Source organism: Poecilia mexicana, unplaced genomic scaffold (assembly GCF_051168715.1).
Source record: "Poecilia mexicana isolate PSO_F unplaced genomic scaffold, ASM5116871v1 scaffold_16, whole genome shotgun sequence".
NCBI lineage: Eukaryota > Metazoa > Chordata > Actinopteri > Cyprinodontiformes > Poeciliidae > Poecilia > Poecilia mexicana.
Window position 1 is genome coordinate 20,870,911 of NW_028263385.1, and position 17,716 is coordinate 20,888,626.

General features: G+C 37.8%; 1 protein-coding gene across 1 annotated transcript in view; it reads left to right on the forward strand.

Annotated features, from left to right (window-relative positions):
* The first annotated feature begins 7,557 nt into the window (after positions 1 to 7,557).
* Positions 7,558 to 17,716, forward strand: part of LOC106933441 (collagen alpha-1(XIV) chain) — a 42,598-nt gene continuing 32,439 nt past the window's right edge. The window contains exons 1-7 of the mRNA XM_088014195.1: positions 7,558 to 7,770; positions 7,933 to 8,097; positions 8,220 to 8,258; positions 8,427 to 8,565; positions 10,048 to 10,190; positions 10,869 to 10,978; positions 16,386 to 16,544. Of these exons, the coding sequence (XP_087870321.1) occupies positions 7,596 to 7,770; positions 7,933 to 8,097; positions 8,220 to 8,258; positions 8,427 to 8,565; positions 10,048 to 10,190; positions 10,869 to 10,978; positions 16,386 to 16,544 (930 nt within the window). The 5' untranslated portion in view covers positions 7,558 to 7,595. The remainder of the gene's footprint in view (positions 7,771 to 7,932; positions 8,098 to 8,219; positions 8,259 to 8,426; positions 8,566 to 10,047; positions 10,191 to 10,868; positions 10,979 to 16,385; positions 16,545 to 17,716) is intronic.

Here is a 17,716-nt window from a genome sequence, read left to right on the forward strand (position 1 = left end):
CTAATAATCTAAAATGCAGGACACTTTTATATCAGGGAGCTCTGATTCAGCGCAAGTCCCTGCCAGGTTTTCACTTCTGCAAGCTGCCATTTTTGCTTTTTCTCTTTAACAAACAATAAGCTCAGTTCTATTGAATGGAGAGCTTCTATAAACATAAATTTTCATGTTCTGCCATGGATTCTCATTTATATTTACGTCTGGACGTTGTTCATGTGTTCATGTTCTAACACATGAACAAGTTTTGATCTAAACCATCCCATTGCTCTGTAGCTCTGGCTGGATGCTTTGGTTCACCTCCAGTCTTCAAAATGACTTAAGAAAACAAACCAAGTGTTTAATGTCATCTGTTATATCCAAAGTAAATGCAAATACAGCAGATCAAACTGAAGTGGATGTTAAGTTGCTAGACTATAAGAATTTCTGCTTGTTTCAAAGTTTGCTGAACCAAACCTGCACAGACTAATGGAGCTATTTTCAAGTGATAATGACGATAGTTCACTATCACTTTGGTGTTGATGTGAATTGATAGGGCAGAATGTTGTTTTCTGTGAAAATTATTTCTCTAGGTGCAGACAGGTAGGAATTGGATGCTGAGAGCATTTTCTCTCTACGCCGAGAACTTATTCGCCGTCTCCGTTTCTGCGCAGGTGGCTGTCGCTCAGTTCAGCGACGACGCGCGGACTGAATTTCTGCTGAGTTCCCACGGTAACAAGGAAGCGCTGCTGGAAGCCATTCAGAAGATCAGATACAAGGGCGGGAACACCAAGACAGGTTAGAAGAAGTTGTCATCAGGATTACTGTGGTGATGCTCTCATTTTCAAAGGAGAGCACCAATGCAAACTTGCAGTTTGTCTTACATTAGTCTAAATTTACCTCTGATTTGTGAAAACAGTCCCATAAGAATTTTGCAGATAGTAGTTTCCCCTCGTAAAAAAAATAAAAATATTTAAACTGGGAGAACTTGGAGTCCTCAGGTAGTCCTGAAATATTGATGTTGGAAGTTGGAGCTGAAATCACAGTATTCCCACAATGTCTTTTAAAACTAACTTCACTCCTCCAAGTCAATGTTTTCATTCATTCTGGACCAGTGGGAAGGATCCATTTACGCTCCAACCAGTAGCTGTTTCTAGTGTGGACTGACACACTCCAAACAGCTACTGGTTTTCTTTCATCTGGAGTCAGGAAGGCATATTTCCTCAAGACAATCAAGCTTCATTTCCAAACCTGAACTTTGCATGCTTTGGAAAATGTCTTTATTTGTTCAAGCAGCTCTCCATTATGTTTCCATCTTGCACCCTGACACACAGCTAAATTAATTTTAGTTTTTGGTGATATTGTTCATGAAATGATGGCAAGTTTTTTTTGTTTTTTTTAATAGCATAAACTAATACACAAATAAGTTTTAAAAACCTATTTAAGTATGTGATCATTTAAACAGAACCAAAACCACAATCATTTTAAAAAACACCACCAAAATGCATGTCATGACAATCTGTTCAATATTTCATTGAATGTAAAAATAAAAATAAGTAAAACATGTTTTTATGTTTTATGGAATCACTGTTATACTCCTGTGTTGCAGCGTATTGTGAATTTATTTATTTTGTCAGCCTTTCGTATCACAGTCCATCGACTGTGATATGGCTATAGATGATCTGATTGGTTGGCTATGGAGGTGCTATCCATGTTCACCAATGAGCATTTATGCTCCACTTACAAAGCCATAGTGACATTTTGTTATGTCATGATAGACTGTTGCATAGGAAATATGAAGTAATAATAAAAAATACTAAAATAAATGTATACGCACCATATAATTAGTGCATTTAATACATTGACATAATAATAAAACTGCTAAATGTTCATATGACACATTTACCACACTTCTATTTTAATTATTACATATATCATTATTTTATTACTTGTCTGTTTATTACATTCTGGCAGCTCTGAGCTGTTAATCCCAATTTTTTTCTCTCTCTTTTTTTAACCACACTGCTGCCAAAAAGCGGGTAAAATCCATCCAACTGAATGACTTCACTCTACAGCCATGCTATCACTTACTGCAGGGGGAAAATATATCAATTCCTGGTCAGGATGCATGAGATGAACACGCCTGTAAAATTGGGGCGGATGTTTCTTCTGTACCAGGACACATGAGATGGTTGTCAATAATTCAGCTGGTTTCTGCTTTTATTGGCAATCCTGGTTGTTAAAGACACTTTCATTCAGCTGACGCCTGAAATTTGTGCTCAACATGTTTTTCTGTCCTTGAAAATACAGTACCTACATGTTCAAGGCCTCTGCAATATATAGATAATATCTTTTTCCCTTTACATGCTTCCAACTTCTGCCTCTCTTGCTTTGTTTCCTTCCTTCTTTCCATTTTTCTTTTTCTTTTATTTGGATCCCCATTAGTTGCAGTTCCTTGCACCTACACTTCCTGAGCTCAACATATTCGACATAAACAACTGAAAATTCATAACGTATGTATATATATATCACAAAATAAAAGTAACTACAGAAATAAACAAATACAAAACAGAGGGCATAGACCAAAACAAGTTACGGTAATTACAGTACAATAAAAAACATTCTGCAAAATGACATTCACTTCAATATTTTGTCTTCAGCTCTGCAAATTCTTTCTCCATTTGCTTACAGCTGAAAAGACAGAAATGGAGCGAGTGTTTTAGCTGACAGGACAGAATCCAAACCAATTGTATGTGGAGTACAGCAAAGCAGAAAATGAACCGTGATATTTCATCTTCAGACCACAGAGGGGTGAAAGAGAATCAGCTGAGGTCCGGCTAATGCTCAAAGACACAAAATCAATCTTTCTTTCTCTTTGTCTTGGAGCATTACAAAAACTGAAAGTTACAGAAATTAAGTTTTTATCTGTGAGCGTTTTAAATTTCCCACTCTGAAGTTTTTGTTTTATTGTCACTAAATCATAAAGCGGGGCTGTTTGAATACACAAACATCTCATGTGCTTCAGAGTTAACTGCAAGAAGATGCAGGGATTCAAAGAAATGTGAAAATGACATCCATAACACTAACAGCTAGTTTAATTTTAAAATCCAAAAATTGCTGTTTGTGCTTAAATTAAAAATGGTTTTGCACAGATTTGCAAATGATTCATTCATCACATTTTGTCACATTACAACCAGAAACCTCATTGTGTTCTACTGCAACTTTATATGACAGGTTTACACATATAAAGACTTCTATAGAGGTATTTTTGTCTATTTTGTTTAATATTTTCTAAAGCTCTGTCAGATTGGAAGAAAAACATCTGCTAGCATACATTTTCAAGTCTTCCCACAGATCGTGCTAGATTTAGGTCTGAATTTTGATTGTGCATTTTTAGAAAATTGCACTGCACTGTCGCTGTACGAGTGTTGTTGCCCTGGATGAAGGCGAACCTCAGTCCCTGTCCCAAGTCTTTTGAAGCATCTGAATTTTTATGGGTCTGGAATTGCTCTCTTTAGCTCCTTCCATCTTTCTGTCAAGTTTATTTGTGTAGCACATTTCAGAAAAAAGGCACTTCAAAGTCCCTCACATGATACAAATGTAAGACAATGAGCAAACAATAAAAACTTTGTGAAAAGTTGCTGTCAAGAGTAGATATAATCAATGGCCACTTATTTAAAAAAGGCAGCTCTAAAGAAATGGGTTTTAGTCTTGATTTAAAGGAACTCTGTGCTTCATCTGTTTTGCAGTTTTCTAGAAGTTTATTCCAGATTTATGGAGCAGAAAAACCGAATGCTGCTTCTCCACATTTGTTTCTGATTATGTAGGATGTAGATCAGACCAGAACCAGAAGACCTGAGTGGCCTGGATGGTTGATCCAGTGACAGTATTATTCAATGTATTTTGGTGCCAAGTCATTCATAGATTTATAGATTAACAGTAATATCTTAAAGCCTATTTCCTCGGAGTTAGTGGAAGGACTTCAGAGTGATGTGCTCCATCTTCCTGGTTTTAGTGAGGATGTGAGCACCACTGGTATATTTACTTGAGCTGTAGAATCCTCTTTTTCTTTTTCTTTTTTTCTTTTTTTTTTGCTCCAATGTCATAAAATGTTTCCTAAGGAGTCGGTACTGTAATAGATAAACATTTTGGCAGTGACACAAAAGTTATTCTTCACTAACTCTATCTAAGACAGACTAAAAGACAAACGGTCTTTAATTGTTGAGCTTTTCAAACCTGCTGAAATTAAATTGTAGTTCGACATGAAATTATCTTTTGCTTCTGTCTATTTTTTGCATTTTCAATGCTAAAACATTTGGTCTGTTTGTTGATCACAGAGGGAATATTATTAAACAATATGCGTGTACACCTTCACTTTTGAGCTACTGAAATTCTGTTGCCAAGTTACAACAGTTGGAACAGAAATTTATTGTTTCACTTGATGGATTGGCATAATTTATGAAGGTAAAATATGTTCTCTTTTCCTGGGCCGTTTAACTACACCATGTACAAAATATTTCTTTAACGATTTCACACGTTGCATGTAAAAGACGCTGCCTCTTTAGAAACTTTTTGCCACTATTAGTAGTGATATTAATACACTAGAAGAGCATTTTGAGGACTCAGTTTATTAGTGGTGATATTCCAATTTGTGGCTTCTTGTAATGAATTTATTCATCAGGGCAATAGTGAACCTTGCTTAGACAGCTGCTATGTAATGTTATTCTCTTTGTTCCTGCATTTGTGAGTGTGTGTTTTGACTTTCTCACCCTGTGTGTAATCATCCTTCAGCCTTGATAATGCTTAGCTTTGCAGTATACAGACATTGGGGATGTTTTTCCTTATTTGTTATCAAAAGTCCAGCAAGAAGACAGTGTGTGTTTGTATGCATTGTGCAAATGGTGAAAACTACCATTATGAATTTTTTCATGTTTCAGGAGTGTATTTTATATTTATTATGAATTTGCATATATTTGGGAAAGAGATGTTAATGGTTTGCTTTTCTTCTGGCAGAGAGATTGTAAGTCTATAAAGCAAAGATTATCAATAAAATCCATGGCTTACTGAGAAAAATACACAGTTGCTACTGGTTTCTTTCCGACTCAATAAACTTTTCCCTCTCAACGCTTTTTGCATATTTTTAGCACATTTAAACAAAGCCTTAATAATCAATAACTGTGATAAATTTACGCATAATAATCCTGAAAATGACTGAGATCCTTCCAAGCTTGCTGTACAATGTATTGATAAACTTTAGTACAGTTTCCCAGTCAAGTTGGGCCAGATCTAACACCAGATTGTGCTAACTGCTTAGCATGTAAAAAGACAATAAAGGAACAAACTCTTATCTAATGAGAAGTTCAATCTTAACTAAACATGACTCACTGGCATTACATTTAATTAAGCTATATTTTACCATCTTGTGATTTCTGCTGGTTTTTGACCCAACAGACTGGGTCATAATTTGTGTGTGTTTTGTAATGGTATCTCTCTCTTAGGCAGCAGATACAAAGCTGAGAGACACCACCAAAAAATCCTGTTTGTCTTTAGAAAATGACTCCATTTTGATAAGCGACATCTGAAGACAAACTACCTTGAAAAGTGTTCATTTAGACATTTCCTCATCCTCTCTTTCCCTGTACTGGTCTTTTCCGTCTGAACCCTCTCCATCAGCCTCCATCGTCCGGCCCCCTGCTCCATCTGATAGCTGCCCTCCTCCCGGTGTTGTCTTCTGTGTCTCTTCATGCCTCGCTAGCTGCTGCATTTCTAGACATGCCTGTCACGATCAATGTGTAGAAACAGATGTACCGCTCACAGATGTCTGACATCACAACATTTTACAGGCTGACAGCTTTGTCATTTGTCATCACAGACGGGTTCTTGAAAAAGTGGAGACAGAGAGAGAAAGTTGTGATATAGTCTGAAAGTTTTGCTTGAAGTTCAGGGACAGTAATATATGTGCTGTATGCTATTAATCAATTTATGGTTGTTTATTAAATTTCTGCAACAATTAGAGTTTACTATCTCAACTCAAACACATAAATGTCCCTTGCAGGATGATTAGCAATAACCCCATTTAAACTGATTATGTAAATAATGATGTACTAAATTGGGACTAAAATTAAAAAACTGCCTGTGTGGCAAGATTACACTTCTCACTTCCTGTTTGGTAGAATCAATTACTTTTAGTTTACTTCATGGGGCAAACGGTGAGCTGACAGGAGAAATACTTCATTTCTGCACATTATTAAAACGAGTAGACAGTCTACTGCTGTGCTGTGGTGAGTTGAAAGCCCTCCCTTGTGTAAGATTTATAAAATTTGCTGCGATGTGTTCACAGACGTGGCCTTTATCAGGGGTGGGTCTGGAAACCTTTTAAAGACGTCTAGACATTTCGCATTGAACGATTAGGTTCATTATTAGGTGATCGGACCTCAAGATGTGCAAACTTTGTGTAATGTTCTGGCTTAATGTTAAATCATCCAACACGACATGTTTGTGTTAGTCTCAATCCTCAGTGCTTAGGTCATCACTTCTCTGACATCGTCTTGTTAGGTTGATGATAAAAAGCTTTAACTCATATCCGTGTAATAATTGCTACGCTCAGAATGTGCCTGATTAATGCCATTGAAAGATGAATTAATTATAGTGGAGGAATTTGAGGAGCCATCTTTGTAGTTTCCCTGATATAAATTTTATGCTGCCCCTTTTTTGATCCAGTATAAAGTAGCATCAGTATTTACTTGGTACATGTAATATTTTTGTTAAAGTGATGGCGTAAACTATCTTAACAGAACAAATGTTATTAAAGGCACCCATTTTAAATAAGGATTTACATTAATTTCAAGCATTTTTTTCTTCAAGAAGGGTTGTTTATCTTTTACTTAATAATCATTGTTTTAGATTAAAGACTATACCGTTATATAGTAGTTTGTTGGCTTATATTTCTAAAAGTTTTCAGTCACTTCCCCTCGAATTGATCCTGAAAACAATGTCACTGAAAAAAGTTTCTGCTGTTTGAGGAGGTTATAAAGACATCAATGCCATAACATGGATTTATTAAAGTAAGCCAACTGTGGCGATGCGCTCATGAATGGACTTTCATGATGGGTTTGATTTAAAAGATGTAATTATGTGAGGGGGCTGGTTCTGATGAAGGGAGTGTCAGCAACTCATTAAAACGGGAACATAATCAGCAGAGTGAGGAAAAAGCCTTTAATGTCCAGGTTATACAGTATGATGCACAGAGAGAGAGAGAGAGAGCTGTGAATCAGGGATTAACCAGAAAAGACTGGGGTGTTGTCACAGTAAACATCAACTACAGACAATCTGCTTGTTTTAAAGTCCTAGGATTGGACTAGTCTGCTTGAACCAAAATCCTCAAACAGAATTAAAACAACAAGGATTTTCCTCCTGATTCAATTACAGTGACTTACACACTTACTTGTCTTCCTTATAGACATGTGTACAACGCTTTCGAATAAGATATGTTTTATTGCAGCAGCATAATTTCACTCTGAAAGATCTAGAAAATTATATAACTTTTAATTTGGGTACATTTACTTACTGTAAGGCAGGCAAAGCATTAATTTAAACAAAAAAACACACACATTTAAATCTAAATGTCTTATTTGTCTTTTGTTTCCTCCTCAGGTAGAGCCATCAAGCACGTGAAGGAATCCATCTTCACGCCAGAGGCCGGAGCCAGGAGGGGCGTTCCCAAGGTCCTGGTTGTTCTGACTGATGGACGGTCGCAGGACGATGTCAACAAAGTGTCAAAGGAGATGCAAATGGAGGGTGGGTGCTCCGATTCGTCAAGTGTAGAAATGGTTGATCACAACAGGAATGATGTCACACCTGAGCTTAGCACGTTTGTGGATGTGCACTCTAACATGTCTATTAATAATTAATAATAACTCCAGACTTATCAGAAGACTTTCTGTTTCATGCCACTTCTAGGCTACATCATCTTTGCAATCGGCTTTGCGGATGCAGACTATGGAGAGCTGGTGAATATTGCCAGCAAGCCCAGCGACAGACATGTCTTTTTCGTGGATGATCTGGATGCTGTGAAGAAAATAGAGGAGCAGCTTATTACCTTCGTCTGTGAGGCAGCCACCGCCAGTGAGTGACACCAGCTTATGTTTTAAACCCCCACCGAATCCATGAATCTTCAGGGAAAGAGGCGTTGTGTAGAGTTTATTTAAATGCTGGCTGATGATGGTCATAAACTCTTTGTCTTTCAGCTTGTCCATCTGTGCTGATGAGCGGCAACACGCTGGCAGGTGAGAGATTTGATCAAATGAGCAACACACACGCCGCACAGTCTGGCGGAGGCTCATTCGCCGTTAAGCGAACAGCGATAATGACGGCGCAGACGAGACGGTTGATAATTATGTAGGTGATAATCTCGCTGAGAGAAACTAACTGTGGTTTTCATGACTCTGCTTCAGGCTTCAAAATGATGGAGAAGTTTGGCCTGGTGGAGAAGGAGTACAGCACCCTGCCTGGAGTTTCTCTGGAGCCTGGTTCGTTTAACAGCTTCCCCTGCTACAGGTTACACCGCGATGCCCTGGTGTCGCAGCCCACCAAGTGAGCAAGAGCATGTCCTCCCCGAGATATCAAATGCACGCTGTGTAACACATGGTAGAGCAAACGAAGCCTAAAATGTAACTTTTTTTTAGTCTGCCCAAAGATTTTCTATCCACTTTAAAGCAAACATTGGTTAAAGCTGCTCTTGGAGAAAGTGCTTTCTAAATGTAATTCTTACCCAAAAAATGGTCATTGCCAAAAACCCCGCCATGCCCACAGTGTTGGGAGCATTATGATCTGAAGTTTCTTTTTTACAGATGGAACTGGTTTTTTTTTGTTGTTTGGTTGTTTTGTTTAGTTATGTTTTTTGTTTTTTTAGTCAAGATGGAGGAAAATATGAACAGGGCCGTCAGTCATGATCTAAAACCCTCAGACATCTGATGGGAAATGTATTTTACTTTTTCCCATCAGAATGAGAAGGTTTATTCATGAGGGAAAAGTTAAAGTTTTAGAGTAACAATCAGAGAACAGAACTAAAGTTTGATCTGGTAGATCTAGAAGATGGTTGCAAGACAAAGGAGAGGGATATTTCCAAGCCTCGGTGTGGGATGGTAATAGATTATTTCCAAATTACACTTTTTTTTTTTTTAATTTGCGTCCACATTATTTTATTTGCTGATCAATGGGGTGCATTGATCAGTGTGGTGCGTTGGCCAGATCAGGCGCCCCATAGAGCAGCAAATAAAATAATCCGGATGTACTCTTACATCAGTGGTGACTTCCAACGTTTCTTGTACTCTTGCAGTTTTCTTTCCTATGAATAAGTTTGGATGTCAATAATAACAGTGTTTCAAACGATTCAGTGGGGTTTACAAAAGAGAGTTCGGTTTGACAGCATTTTCGAAAATGCAAGAATATGGTAAAAAAAAATAACTCGCTTTATTTGAATTCCTCATGAATTTAATGTGTTTTTTTGTTTTACCGTTTTAAAACACAGCTCTTAATGCAGCTCAGAGAGGTACTACATTCAAATAAATACATAAAAATTGATGTTGTTGCCATTTACCACCAGGGAGCATTTATCTAGAGCCTCCTTGCATGAAAATAGAAATCCTTTGTGTAGCAAAGGTAATTGGAAGCTTTTAATGGCTTCATTTGAGCTCCTGTAATGTTTTCCTTTCTGTGATGTTGTCATTTTAGGAGCTATTTTTTTTCCCAGTTTGTGCTGTCAACAGGCTGTAATTGTACCTTCCTGTTGTGTGATTGCTCTATTTTTTAAAACTGTCAGCAATGAACAGTTTGGAAAGTTTCGGGTGGCATTAGAAAACCCTCATGCTCAGAGGCAGTTATTCAAAACACGGTGGGTTCTTTGATCAGAAAAAGCCAGCGGATGCACAGTCTGTCTGGAGCTGCAGAGAGCGCTGCACCAGCCGCTGCAGCAGCTGAAGCGAGTCAAAAGGCACTTGTAAAAGACTTCCAGAGGCTACGTGGCTCTGAGGCACGGCTAAGCCTGCTGTGTTTCTCTGTTTGTCTGCTCCACAGGTACCTTCACCCTGAGGGTTTGCCATCCGACTACACCATTTCTATGATGCTCCGTTTGCTCCCTGAGACCCCGCAGGAACCCTTTGCTTTGTGGGAAATCCTCAACAAAGACAATGAGCCGATGGTGGGCCTAATCCTCGACAGTGAGTCTGAGTCGCTGAAAGTTTTTCGGCTCTCTTTTATTTTTCTTCTTTCCTTTAGTTTTCCTGCTTTCTTTCAAGTAAGCCGAGGAAGTTCACGATTTTGGAAGCAAAAATGCAGAAACATGGCTGAGACTATCACTTTTAATCCCGTCAAATGTTCTTGACCTTTATCTAGAGCAGTGGTAGGTAAACTCAGCCTCCAAGAGCTACTGTCCTGTATATTTTAGACGTGTCCGATCTCCAACACAGCCGAGTTGATGGCTGAAAGTTTTACGGAGGCCCTGGTAATGAGTCTTCTCGTTCGATTCAGCCGTATTGAGCGAAGGGAACATCCGACTCCTGCAGGACATCGACCATTGAGGACTGGCTTCGGACACACCTGATCTAAGCATTTTGTTCCTCCAAATAATTGCACCTCTTAAATTCTACTGAATAATTTTCATTCATTTGTAACTTGGATTGAACTCAAAGCTCACATTGCAACTCTTATCTCCAAATTACTGCAGTACAAAAAAAAAGAGAGAAAGTGCTTCAGGAAGCATTTTATTTTGCTTGTGATATTTATACAAATGGTATCATTGAGATGGCTTGTTTTTCCAAAAACAGCATAGCTGAGTTAAATCCAAGAAAAGTTAATTCTGTCTGCAAACGTGAACTTCCTCTAACCTCGTCCCCCAGGCTCTGGGAAGACGCTGACATTCTTCAACCACGACTACAGAGGAGACTTCCAGACTGTTACGTTTGAAGGACCAGAAATCAAAAAGGTTTTCCACGGCAGCTTCCACAAGGTGCGTGTTGCGGACAAGTATCTTAAACCATTTCGTTTAAATGGTGGATGTAGCCTGAAGTAAAAATGGGCCCTGAATAACTTTCTATATCCTGTTAACATTTCTACTTTGTCATGTTATACAAACTTTGATCAGGATTTTATTTGAAGTATTAAAGCTGCTGAAGGAAAGGATTCTTTTTCAGAAATGTTTCACAAATAAAAACTTGACCTTTTAATATGACACCCTTTGGTAAAAGTGTTATAAATTACAGATGTTCTTTCACAGGTTTACCAGAAAACACTAATGAACAATAACCATCATGATATCCAAGGGAAACACCAGACTGGTCAGGGATAGAGCAGTCAAGAAGGTTACGCAGGTTTAGGTTATAAAACAAGCTTTTATGATCGCCATTATCTGAGTGTGACACAAGTGTAGGTATAATTTAGGACATGATTGTCAAGCCGAGGGCCAGAAGGGGAGCGTTTGTCAGAAAAAAACAGCCAAAAGGCCTGTTCAGACCCACAACTCAGCTTGGAGAATCTGTTAGCAGAAAACCATCAGACATATTTGATATTATCCAAGGGACAGAGGGAAACAATTGTGAGAGAAAACCTGTTATAATGGAAAAAAAAACTAAAGACTGGGGCAGTGGGTCGCCTTCCAGGAGGATAATGATCCCAAAAACGCAGCCAGAGCTGCAGAGGAACATTTTCTTCTGATCCTCATTGTCTTTAATTGTATAATTTATTGATCTATTTGTGTCTTCTTACTTCAATAATTTCTAGTTTTTATTAAGCAGTTAACCAGTTTTATCCTCTTTACACCTATCTGTATGCAAAGTGCTCTACAATTGCAGATGATTGATTGGATGATGGGTTACAATGCAGACCCGAATCAAAGAATTGAGATTCTGTGGTGAAACTTGAAAAATTGATGTTCACAGGCTCTCCTGTCTCATCTGACTGGTGTAACTTGGAAAGAAAAATTTGTGAAAAATTCAGATGAGCTGACGGAGACATCCTCCAAAAGACCTGCAGCTGTACAGTATTGACTTGGGAGGCTTAATACAAAGTCCATACTTTTAAGATTTCTAACTGTGAAAAATAATTAAACCAAGTACCTTTTTAGCTCTACAGTTTACTTATGCACTACTTTGTGCTGGTGTGTCATTAAAAAAAAAACACAATAAAGTATATGATGTTTGTGGTGCAAATGATAAAAACACTAGAAATTGGTATGGATACTTTTGCAAGTCCCTGTGAAAGTTAATAAAGACCAATTTCATAATACACTTCTGATTGCGGCACAGAAACTGTGCTGAACAGAGGGGAGCTGGTGGAGCTGGACTGTAGGGTACAGGCAGCTGTGAAGCACAAAAACAGGAACATCCCACGAGTATTTGGATGTTTTTGAAGTTGTACATTTAGGCTGGGGGGATTTCAGAGCCTCATGGGCTGAGAATTGTTCTCTTTTTTTATCAGCACTGTTTTAGAGAGTTTGAACCTCCAACTAAAGAGCCCATCTCCCTCCTCTCGGTCTGTCTTTTCTGATTTATTAATATTTTGACTTTTATTTATGATTGAACCACACACACGGGAGTTTGAGAAAACAAGATTTCTTTTCTCTTTCTAATTTAGCTCAGCCCCGGTGGGTATACCATTAAGCTGAATTGTTTCTCATTTAGATATTTTAATAAAGTGGATTTTTATGTAAATTGTGTGGTATCGCACTGAAAAAGCAGCACCAAAGTCCAGGGAGATTTCTGTTGCAGAAAAACTTTTATTCCCGTTTATGAGAAACAATTAAAAATGAAAATTATAACATAGGCTAAACAATAATACAGGTGTGGAATAGATGATTTGGTCTCCACAGACTCAGTATATGCAGACTACAAAACTCTGATCAGCCCCATTAAAATGAAGATATTCAATCCTCAGGGATCTTGTATGAATATCTCTAACTGGTTAGTTCTAAGAAACTTGCTAGGATTTGGAAAATAAGGCATTCTTCTTCTTTAAGGAGCAGCTGGTTTATACTGTCACTACTTAAAGTTTTTTTTTTGCTAAAAACAACCTCACAGCCACCCACCAGCCTCCAGTTTTCCATTCCTTATCTCAAAATGTGCGGGAGTAGCTGTCCATCATTCAGCTGTTTGCCTTTGTTGGCGAACATGGCGACGTTCAGAGCAGGAACAGATGCAGAGGACTGCCAGACCAAAGGAAGTGTTTGCTTCTATTTAGACAGGATGACAAGTGAATAAGAGGAGTGTTCGTGAGCATGAGCTTGTTTGTGTGGCCTTTAGAAAAGGATTACCATATGAAGACGCCGCGCGTTAAAGCAGGAAACCCAGTAGGATCTGTCAAAGCTTACTGAGGCACACAGGCACAGACGGGCCGACAAACCCCGGGGGGAGAGACGGAAAACAGGAACAGGTAAAAGCAGAGAACAGAGGAATAGATAGAAATGACTGAGTTTTAGTCGCAAAGAAAAAAATATAGTCGTAGAAAACGGAGACACAAAGGGGAGAAGAGAAACTTGTCTTCGCTGTAACTCACACATTGCTCAGAGCCATAATATTCTCCAGAGGCGTGTGAATGCTATTTTTGTACCTCCCCACATGATTAAACATTAAAAAAGACATGTGTGCTAAAACTCTTACTGTGAGCTACAAATCATCGTTGTAGAGCTTTAGCTAGCTTTTTTGGGTTTTCTAGCTCTCAGTCACTTACAGAGTCTCATGGTGTAGTTAAAATAAAATAAAATAAAATATATTTGTATATTTTAAAATCATATGCAGCCCTTAAACAGATTATGTAAAATCACAACAGTGGGCATCAATAAATAGGAAGTTAGCTGTAATGAGTGACACCAATCATTAAACAGCCTTCATCTGGGCTCAAATCCATTATTATTCATCAGTGGGATTAAGTTTCAATCTGATTATAATTTCTGATCCAGTGAATTTATGTGTGTTTTTTCCCTCTTATTCCATATTGTTGTCACTTGTAGTCATTCCCTACTTTTTTTGTCCCAATACCCATCTTCAGGAGACCACATATTTAGGGGTGAACTTTGACTAGGTCATTCACTCCTCCTTTTAAGACCTAAAAAAAAAAAAAAAAAAAAATCACATCTATTTTAAGGTCCAGTTTAATGCAGTTTAATGCATCTGAAAAATTTTGGGTGAAAACTGTCAATCAGACTTTATATTTTAAATTAGCTCAACGAAAACCCCAGTTGCACGTTTGATAAAGGGACACCAGCTCACGCTGTTGCCAGGATGATGTTGTTCTGTGGGTTTGTTTGGCGTTTATGGTGATGTTTTTTGCCAGAAATAACTTTTAAACCATGGCTTTTAGCTGTGGTTTTTTAGCTCAATGATATGAAGGACCAGATGTCAAGAAAATGCTGCTGGGAGAGTTGAACTTAATTTCCTTTCTAATTGGATTTGCAATAACGGATGGCAGGTGTGAACCCAGGAAGACTGAATGTTGAAATTGAATCAAAAGGTTCAAGAACGTATGAGTTTAAGTTTTCCACATCTTTTCACTTTATTGGGTTTCAGTTAAATTGACAAATGTGTGTGAACTGATAGCCACTGTATGGTACTACATTGCTATATCAATGACAAGAAGAAAAGTACATTCTGGAAGTGGTAAGCTTCAAGCTCTGTTTTTCTTTGAGAATGTGACCTTTTAAGAGAGAAAAACGTGTTCATAATTTAAAATTAAAACATGTGCTTTTACTTCCTGACAAGATAATTTTGATTTTATAAAACCGAAATGTGCAAACAAGACATTTTTCATTTAGCATGAAGGCCAGAGTCACATGGAGGAAAATGCTGAAACACAGAAAGACAGACATGCACATACCACACAGTGCTGCTTATATACCATCGACATTTCCCTGCCCTGCACTCATTCCCTAACCACTAATATTAACCTTAACTGAATGCCACTAAATATCAGCTAAATGTCTGCACCATGGAGGATTTTCATTATGCTTTATTTCACAAAAGCTCAACACGCGTTATGCCCGGTGAAGTATTCAGACTGAAGGACACAAAAGTCATAAAAAAAAAAAAAAAAAAAAACGATGTTCACACCTCAGCAGAGGACTGCATTCTGGCTCTCACATCTGAACTTTGTCTCCATATTATCTGCAAATAACATTCATTTATGCACCTTTGACATAGGGTGTCTGTGCATGTTTTGCTGAAGATGAGCAAGAGCATAGAGGTTATGAGGGGGAAAAAAAAGCATAATGGGGAAACACACAGACGCTAATGGTCTAGGTTATTACTGTCCTTCACCAGAATGCCGGTTTCTTTCCTCATTAACTGTACAGACATCTGGATGTGATGGTTCATGGATCTGGCAGCACTTTTCTCTTAAGTAGGCAGTTTTAGCTCACAGACTTCCAGAGCTCAGGGTGGATCGGGTTATTTGTTTGCTCATTGCAGATACTTTTGGAAAGTATTTATCTAAAAGGGAAAAAATAAAAAATAAAAAAAAAAAACGCACAGGCACAGGGGAGTTTATGGTAAGGGTGATTATAGAGCTCATTTGCTGAAACACTCTGGGAGTATTCCCAGAATAGTCCAACTTCAGTCTGGCTCATCAAGCCAGCTTTGGCCTAAAAGCACACTGGCAGTACCTTTTTACTTGACTGCATGTATTTGACTGGAAATATAAACCTAAAAGTTGGCAACTGAATCATAAGAATAAATGGTGAAAAACCGCTGAAGAAATTTTTATTGTTCAATTTGGTGTGTAAGATCATTTATTTTTGACGTGTCGTTAGGTTAGACACAGAACCAAAATGATGCACAGTAGTAACGAAGAATCAACCAAGCGAATTTAAAGAAATTTCTCACTCAAAGCAAAGAAAAGAGCCACATTTCTACTTTAAAGATCATAAAATAAATTCATTTTGAAAATAAAACCTGATCCCGTTTTCATCATGGTGCAGGTTCCTGAGAAATTTAGATCACAAAATTGGACTAATTTATGCAAAAAACTTTAATTTGAAAGCTTCTTAGAAGTTTATTTTGAAAGGTAAACACAATCCCTTGGTAGGCACCAGTTAAGTAACAACAATCGTATGGTATCCATTTTGTAGTAATTTCACCTATGAAACTGTGAAGCTTTTATTTTGAAGGGTATTTCTGAATGTCCAGCATAAACCTTTTCAAGTTGCGGGAACACTTGGTAAAAGTGTCCTTTATTTCCACTAGCTTAACGCTGTGTTTAGTTGGATTGCTTCAACACATTATCCTTAAATTAAGGATAATTATCCTTAATTTAAGCAGAATTAAGGATAATTTCAAAGATTGCTCACTGTTATCTTACTCTGATGTCTGTCAATTAGGAAATTTCTATGACACCTTGTTTTCTGACCCTGCTCTTGCTCTGCCACACAGCTCCATGTAACCGTCAGCAAGACGTCGGTGAAGGTGGTGTTGGACTGCTCTGTGGTCGGGGAGAAGTCCATCAGAGCGGCTGGGAATATCACCACAGACGGAGTCGAGGTCCTGGGGAAAATGGTTCGGTCCAGAGCCAAAAGAGACGGCTCTGCTCCGGTTAGTACCGATTAATGTATATCTATAGACAAAAGAAGATTCTAGGATGGTGGAGGAAAAAAATGCCTTGGAGTCCACTCTTGAAATTTTACAGAGAGAAATTTGACAAAATATTAATTTGTGCAAAATATGTTGCTGTGCTTGTTGTCCACCCCCCCCATATTCCAAGAGGGTATGAAAAATGTGTGAAAATTTACCCCCATAAATACCTTGTAGTGAGTCAATCAGTGGGAGTACATTGTATTTATGGCAAGTAGAAATTTGCAAAGTGTCACAAATGTATGAAAAAAAGTGATTTTGGGCACATATTGGCAGGCAGGATGGTGAGACATCCTGCTGGAAATACAAAGTGGTATCATGGAGCTATTATTAGGTGTTTACTTTAAATTTGTTTAAAACAATGCAAGTTTTATTTATTCTGTTTTCAAAATATCTAATCACAAACTTATAATTATCATTAATGTAATAATAATAACCATTATTATTATTATTGATCATGACTTTATCATGATGAGAAGAGGCTTTTTCAGATATAAATTGAGTAAATAACTAAAACCTGAAAGTCCCAGATACAAGATGAAGTGCAGATTATAGAGAGAGGTGCAGATTATAGAGAGAGGGGACACACAAAATGCCTACAATAGTATCCATACCAGGAACTTTTTCACATTTTGCCTCAATTAATTTTATTTGAACATTTTGCTTCTTTAACCATTGCTTTCTTAGGAGTAATAATCTCACTGAGATGGCATCTAATCATTTTAAAATTGTGAAAAATGAGATGACTTCACGTAAAAAAATCTTAAAGTGTGCATTATATTCAGTAGGCAATGAGTCTATGCTCTGTAGAAACACCTTTTACTCTATTCACAGCTGCAGATCTTTTAGATTATTACAATCTTTAAATATCTGGAGATTGAGGTTTTAGCCGTTTTATAGCTCAGGCTTACTTTGATTAAATTGAGCATTTTTGAAAATCTGATCATGAACAGATTCTCAGTTGGATTTAAGTCTTGACTTGTGTGTATTCTGAACTATTCCCTTGTAGCGCTAATATTTGGGTGGCTTCTCTGCTGGAAGGTGACTTCCCCCCACTCTCATGTCTTTCTATGCCCTCCAGTAGTTTTAGTTCCAGGATTTCCCTGTACTTGGCACCATCCATCTTCCCATGA